Source organism: Physeter macrocephalus, chromosome 2 (assembly GCF_002837175.3).
Source record: "Physeter macrocephalus isolate SW-GA chromosome 2, ASM283717v5, whole genome shotgun sequence".
Lineage (NCBI taxonomy): Eukaryota > Metazoa > Chordata > Mammalia > Artiodactyla > Physeteridae > Physeter > Physeter macrocephalus.
Genome location: NC_041215.1, coordinates 14,379,547 through 14,387,269, shown reverse-complemented (window position 1 = coordinate 14,387,269; position 7,723 = coordinate 14,379,547). Strand labels below are relative to the sequence as shown.

General features: G+C 42.7%; 1 protein-coding gene across 13 annotated transcripts in view; it reads left to right on the top strand.

The window, feature by feature from the left end:
* Positions 1-7,723, top strand: part of EPS15L1 (epidermal growth factor receptor pathway substrate 15 like 1) — a 107,185-nt gene that overhangs the window by 69,765 nt on the left and 29,697 nt on the right. For all 13 annotated transcript variants that reach the window (XM_028499024.2, XM_007104982.4, XM_007104978.4 and 10 more), the window contains 3 exons: positions 1,165-1,288; positions 2,175-2,225; positions 3,332-3,468. In XM_028499024.2, coding sequence (XP_028354825.1) covers positions 1,165-1,288; positions 2,175-2,225; positions 3,332-3,468 — 312 coding nt within the window. The remainder of the gene's footprint in view (positions 1-1,164; positions 1,289-2,174; positions 2,226-3,331; positions 3,469-7,723) is intronic.

Here is a 7,723-nt window from a genome sequence, read left to right as displayed (position 1 = left end):
TACAACAAAGTGAATCAGTTTTACATATACATATGTTCCCATATCTCTTCCCTCTTGCGTCTCCCTCCCTCCCACCCTCCCTATCCCACCCCTCTAGGTGGTCACAAACCACCTAGCAGCCATGCGGCTGCTTCCCACTAGCTATCCACCCTACGTTTGATAGTGTATATATGTCCGTGTCACTCTCTCACTTCGTCACATCTTACCTTTCCCCCTCCCCATATCCTCAAGTCCATGCTCTAGTAGGTCTGTGTTTTATTCCCGTCCTTCTCCTAGGAAACGGCATTTTTTAAAATGCCCACGTAGGTAACACACTTTGAGAAGGTGTTTGAGGGAGGCACACCTTTGAACAAGGCCTCTAGCTGCAGTTGGTGGTGGCTCGTTACATTTTCTTTCTGACATTTCCAAAAACATGACTTTTTTTCTGACTCGATTTTTTTTTAATTGTGATAAAAGGCACATAACGTAGAATTTACCATCTTAACCATTTTTCATTGTACAGTTGAGTAGTGTTAAGTATATTCACATTGTACTACTAAGCTCCAGAACTTTTTCATACCCATTAAACACCAGCTCCCCATCCTCCCTCCCCCAGTCCCTGGCACCCACTATTCTGCTTTCTGTCTCTATGAATTTGATGTCTCTAGGGACTTCATATAAGTAGAATTACACAATATTTGTCTTCTTGTGACTGGCTTCTTTCACTTAGCATAATGTGTTCAGGGTTCATCTGTGTTGCATGTGTCAGAATTTCCTTTTTAAAGCTGAATAATATTCCATTGTATGTACATACCACATTTTGCTTATTCATTCATCCATCAGTGGGCGCTTGGGTTGCTTCCACTCAATGATTTTTAAATAAACTTTTTAATTTTAGAAGACTTACAGAAAAGTTGCAGAGATGGTACAGAGAGTTCCCATGTACCCCACACCCGGCTTCTCCTATTATTAACATCTTGTACGGTACATTTATCATAACTAATGAACCATTGTCGACATGTTATCATTAACTAAAGTCCATCTTCTATGGTTGTTTTAAAAAATTACTCTCTTTAGGGTTACATCACTTAGAGGGAAAAATATACCAGTTAGGTATAGAATTCTGTACTTTGCTTTAAATCTGAAATAATTAAATCCCTGTCCTGTCTCTTCACAAAATTATAGGATGATCCTTTCAAAAATAAAGCCTTGTTATTTAGCAACAACGCCCAAGAATTGCATCCGGATCCTTTTCAGGCAGAAGACCCCTTCAAATCTGACCCATTTAAAGGAGCCGATCCCTTCAAAGGTATCTCATTGGGCGCCCACTTCATCATTGAAAGGCTGTTTTGTGCCCCCTTGGGTTGTCCAGTGACTAGAGCAGTTAGGAGGAAAGAAATTCTTTGAGCCTAATGGGCCTCTTGAGTTTTTCACCCCACCTGGTTATCTAAAGAGCTATGGTGTTGAGGGGAGGGGGTGGGAAGAGCTCCAGGCTCACCAAGAGACATCCACGTTCAAGGGCGGCCTGCTTGGCCCTGAGACTGCATGCTTCAGTTCCCATCCACCTCTTGGGATTGGTAAGATAATCAGATGTAGTAGTGATTATGGAACCACCTAGTAAACAGCAGATCCCCACGTAAACATCTAAGGTCTTAACATGGTGAGTTCATCCAGATCCACACACGAGTCCAGAATAACTAAGAAGAATTCTAGAAACGAGATTTCCTAAGTTTCTTCAGTTTTTGCAGAGCAAAACAGTATTTCCAAGAAGGCTGTCTGTACTTTTCTGAGAAAAATGCCAGGGCAGAGGGAGTGCCTTTCCAGTTTCAGATTTGGAGTGGAAGCTCCTTAGTTCTGAGAGATGAGCCACGCAACTCCCGAAGCTCAGATGTACCATGCGGCTGAGGATGGGGCACCTCTGGGGTCCCAGCTTCTTGGAGCCCTGGGAAGTGACGGGGAGGGGTGGGGGTGAGACAGGAGAGTAAAGTACTGTGTAGAAAGAGAGAGTGAATTCAGGCTTGCCCTACATTTTCCTTGACTTAGGCCCGTGTTGAGCAGCCAACAATATTTTTCATTTTATCTTAGTTGTCTTCGCCATGACAAACTGCCTTAGTGGCTGCCCCTGCTTCCCCACTTTGCTCTGCCAAGGTCATTTCTACCATAGACCTGAACGATCCTCTCTCCTCTAAATCCAGGTGACCCGTTCCAGAGCGACCCCTTTGCCGAACAACAGACGGCTTCAACAGGTAAAAAAAAAAAAAAAAAAAAAAAAAGCCTTGTGTTAAAAGAAACATTTTGTGGACTGGCTCTCAGAATATTCCCATGCCTAGTTCACGCTGAGGGAAATGGGGAAACACCTTGCAGCCTCCTTTGCCAGGTCAGTTTCTGAAGGAACCTCCATTGTCCCTCCTATTCACAGTCTGGTGCCACTTCTTGCCAGTCGCACAGCATGATGAGAACTAGAACTGGAAAAGAAGCCCCTGATAGCTAGGCCACTGTTTGGACACTTGTGCCCGCTTGTGTCACCTGTGGTGGCATCAGGGTGTCCCGTTGGTACCCACATGCGGTGGCACTTCTGCCCACACATACCAGGGAGTGGACTGGGAAGGACACATTGCATAAAAGCCTAGCATCTTGTTCCCTGCTGGTGATGGTGGCTTGACCCTCCTCTAGTCACCAGGCCCACACCCCACATTCGAGGAGAATGAACACACCCTGGGCATGGTGTTGGGATCATGCTGCCTATCTATCTAATTTTTTCCCTTGTATTCGTTTTTTCTATTGAGGTGAAATTCACATAACACAAAATTAACAAATTCACATAACACAGATTAACCACATTTCAGTGGCGTTTAGTTCATTCACTGTTGTGCAGCCACCACCTCTGTGTAGCTCCAGAACATTTCCATCAGCCGAAAAGGAGACCCTTTCCCCATGAGCAGTCTCCCTAGTCCCACTCTCCAGCCCCTGCTTTCTGTCCTTATGGATTTACTCATATTATTTGTTTGTTCATATAATTTTTAAATCAAGTGTTATTGAGAGGTATAATTAACACACAACAGAAGTCACCCATTTTAAGTGCAGAACTGGACAAGTTTTGACAAATGTGTATAGCTGTGTGAGAGAGAGAACATTTCCATTATCCCAAAAGGTTCCTTGGTCTCCCCCACCCCCTACCCACCCAGGTCTCTGGCAACCACTGACCTGCTTTCTGCCACTACGGTTTTCACCTTATCTAGACTTTCATGTAAATAGTGCCAAGTCAGTTGTGTGTTCTTTTATATTTGGGTTCTTTCACTAGGCATAATGTTTATTCATGGGGCATTTTTTTTCTTCTTTCCAAAACACCTAGATCCATTCGGAGGGGATCCTTTCAAAGAAAATGACCCATTCCATGGCTCTGCCCCCGACGACTTCTTTAAGAAACAGACAAAGAACGACCCATTTACCTCAGACCCATTCACGAAAAACCCTTCCTTACCTTCAAAGGTGAGTGACCCCGGAAAGGCTGCCTTCTCGTGCTGCCCGTGTGCATACTCTGCGTGTGTGAAGGCAGCCCTTTCCATTCCCCACCCTCCGTGGACCGAGTCAGGGCCTCCATCACTCAGACTGTGAGTGCTAAGCCTGACGAATGAGGGCTGTGCAAGGCCAGGGGCTACCCCAGGGGCTGGCTCGAAGGCCAAGCCTCGTTACTGCGTAGCAAGGTGACCGTTTCTGCCGATCCCTACAGAGGCTAGTCCCACGAAGCAAAGTGTCACATCCAGCAGTCCAGTGAGCCCAAGTCAGTGCGGGCTGTGTCCTGAACAGCTGTCATTCCTCTGTCCCTTTCTGTGCCCCTTTACTTCAGCTCAGGCCCACCTGCTGGGTTCTCTGCTCTATCGTCTGCCCCCAGTGCCACTCCACCTCCCAACAAAGACAAAATAGAGCACCACACACTCCCACAGGTTTCCATGTGACTGCTCCTGCCATCTTCCTAGCGCAAAGCACTGATGGTGACATTGGCGTCAGCCAGCCTCACTGGGTCCCCGCCATGGCAGGAGGAAGTCCAGACCCACAGCCTGGAGGCACTTAGTGTCCTCCCCCGCCCCCCAGCAAGTAGTAAACCATACGTTTTGCACGTTAGACTCAACAGACTGGTTTAAATTGGTGTAAATGAGGATTTGGAAAGCAAAAAGTAACTTTGTGATTGAATAGAGAATTTTTGTGTCTAAGTGAGGGCAATGTATAGCCTTCCTTCACGTTCTAGGCTGAATCTCTGTCCCCACCTTACCCATTCCCTAGTTTTTCACTTCTCCATGGACCTACTGGTATGTATCACTGGCCCCAGAGCTCCTTGAAGGCAGGGATTAACCTGTAACGTTTCTGTCTGCGAGACCTGTTATGAGATCCCCCCCTTTCATTGCTGGTGTTGGTGGTCTGTGTTATCTACGTTTATCAATTTTGTCGATCTTTTCCATGAGCCAAGTTTGGGCTGTGTTAATTTTCTCTCCTGTTTGTTTCCTATTTCACTGATTTCTGCTCTTCATTATTTCCTTCCTCCCACTTTGCTCTTCTGTTTCTAACTTCTTAAGATACAACCTTAGGTCATTGATCTTGGATCTTCTTTTCTAATATGAGTGTTTAAAGCTATGCATTTCTTTTGAGGTGCCGCTTTAGCTGCATTCCATACATTTTGATATGTTGTATCTTCATTGTCATTCGTTTTGAGATATTTTCCAGTTTTCCTTGTGAATGCTCTGTTGAACCTGGATTATTTAGAATATATTGTTTCATTTCGAGAAACTTTTTTTTCCCCCTAGGTATTTTATAATACTGATTTCTAATTAAATCTGCTGTAATTAGAGGACATATTTTGTATGTTTTCGATCCTTTTAGATTTATTGAGACTCGTTTTATGGTCTGTGTTGGTGAACATACTTTGTACACTTGAGAAGAATGTCTGTTTGCCGTTGTTGGGTGTCACGTTCTGTAAATGCCAGTTAGGTCAAGGTGGTTGTTCTGATTGTCTATTTTTTCTTCCCTTTGGCCACGCCATGCGGCTTGCGGGATCTTAGAGCCCCGATCAGGGATTGAACCCAGGCCGCGGCAGTGAAAGTGCCCAGTCCGAACCACTAGACTGCCAGGGAGTTACCCTTTTTTCCTTTTTTTAAAATGTAAGGTATAGTTGATTTACAATATTGTGTTAGTTTCTAATGTACAGCAGAGTGATTCAGTATACGTATATATATATATATATATATATATATATATATATATATATATATATATATTCTTTTTCCATTATGGTTTGTTACAGGACTGGTCATCTATTTTTATGGTTTTTGTTTGTTTGTAAGCTCTACCAGTTGCTGAGAGAGGGTATACGTATATATATATATATATATATATATATATTCTTTTTCCATTATGGTTTGTTACAGGACTGGTCATCTATTTTTATGGTTTTTGTTTGTTTGTAAGCTCTACCAGTTGCTGAGAGAGGGGTGTTAAAATCTTCTCCTATGATTGCAGAATTGTCCATATCCTCCTTAATTCTGTCAAGTTTAATTTCATGTGTTTTGAAGCTCTGTCAGGTGCCTACATATTCATGATTGTTGTGTCATCCTGATGCAGTGACCTTTTTTTTCATTATAAAGGGTTCCTTTTTTCCTCTGGTGCTTTGTCTTAATCTATTTTTATCTCATATTAAAATACCCCCTCATTCTCCTTATGCGTAGTCTTTGCATGGTATATCTTTTTTCATCCATTTACTTTCAACCTGTCTGGGAGTTGAAGGATGTCTTTTGTGTTGAGCATGTAGTTGGGCCTTGCTTTTCTATCCAGTCTGGAAATCTCTGCCTTCTAAATGGAGTGTCTAGTCTGTTAACATTTAATGCAATTGTTGATATGGTTGGATTTAAGTCTACTATTTTATTATTTGCTTTCTTTTATCCTCTATATTTTATTCCTCTGTTCCCCTTCTTCTGTCTTCTTTTGGATTATTTGAATGTTTTCTAGAATTCCATTTTCTGGTATCTGTTGGCCTTTTTTAACCATACCTTTTTTCATTATTTCTTAGAGGTTGCTTTAAGGATTACCATATACACTCTTAACTTATCATGGGCTACTTGGAATTAATATTATGTCACTTAATGTAAAATGTAGAGAACTTGTAATCATGTAGGTCCATTTATCCACCCTCCCCCAAACAGCAGCGTCTCTGTTATAGTTGTCCTATGAATGTAATACATCTAAATATACTAAACTCCATAAGACAGTGTTTTAATTTTTGCTTTAATCCACTGTATGAATTCTAAAGAGGAAAAAATAGTTATGTTCTTTTCTCTGGCTGCTTTAAATAGCCTCTCTTTACGTTTGCTTTTCAGTAGCTTGTGTAGGGTCTAGATATGTTTTTCTTTGTATTTATGCTGCTGGGCATTTGCTGAAGTTCTTGCATCTATAAATTATGTCTTTCACCAAATTTGGTAAGTTTTCTGCCATTATTTCTTTGAAAAAAAATTTTTTTCTATTCTCTCTCTCTTCTCTTTGTGGGATTCGAGTTACATAGATGTTCAGCCTTTTGCTATTGTCTTTACAGGTCCCTGAGGCTCTGTTTCTTTTCATTCTTTTTTTCTCCTTTTGCTTCAGATTGGGTAATTTCTACTGATTTATCTTCAACTTCACTTAACATTTTTCTGATATTTGCTGGTTAGCTAACCTAGTGAAGTTTTTATTCTAGGTATTGTACTTTACATTGTTTGAGAATGTCCATGTTTCTTCTGTATAGTTTCCATTTCTCTACTAAGATCTCCTGTCTTTTTATTCATCTTAAGTGTTTTTTCCTTCATCTCATTAAGCACAGTTATTGCTGCTTTAAAGTCATCCTTATCTGAGAATTCCAAAATCTGGGTCATCTTGAGATTGACTCCATTGATTGTCTTTTCCCTTGAGAACCGCATTTTTTAGGTTCTCTCTGTATGGTGAATAACTTAAAAATATATTCTGTGCATTGTGAGTGCTGCTCTGTTGTGGAGACTGGATTCTGTTGCATTCCTCCAAAGAGTGTGGATGGTTTTATTTCAGCAGGCAACTAACTTGGTGAGACTCACATTGCAAACTCTCCCTCTCTCACCTGTGGTTTCATTCCTGTGGCCTTAGCTATAGACTGCTCTGAGTCTGCCCACCCACACACAGTGTAGGGGTGAGCCTGAGACGTGGCCAGAGCTTGTCATGGAATTTGGGGCTCCCATTCTCTGCCTCTCCTTTCTAGATCCCGCATCCCTTTCTCATGGCTGTGGTTGCCCTGGGGCTCCCTCCTCTGAGCTTCAGTCCAGAAAGACAGTGAGTTTTCTGTTGGAATCATAGCCTCCCAATACTCTCAGACTGTAGCTGTCAAAAGGGAAAGCTCGGGAGTTTCCTGGTCTAGTGGTCTAGTGGTTAGGACTTGGTGCTTTCACTGCCGTGGCCCGGGTTCAATCCCCAATCGGGGAACTGAGATCCCGCAAGCCGAGCAGCGTGGCCAAGATAAAAACAACCACAGGAGAGAAAAAAAAAAACAAAAACGGAAAACTCAATCTTGTACTGCTTTTTTTTTTTTTTTTTTTTCTTTTTTTTTTTTTTGTGGTATGCGGGCCTCCCTCTGCTGTGGCCTCTCCCGTTGCGGAGCACAGGCTCCGGACGCTCAGGCTCAGCGGCCATGGCTCACGGGCCCAGCCACTCCGCGGCACGTGGGATCCTCCCAGACCGGGGCGCGAACCCGGTTCCC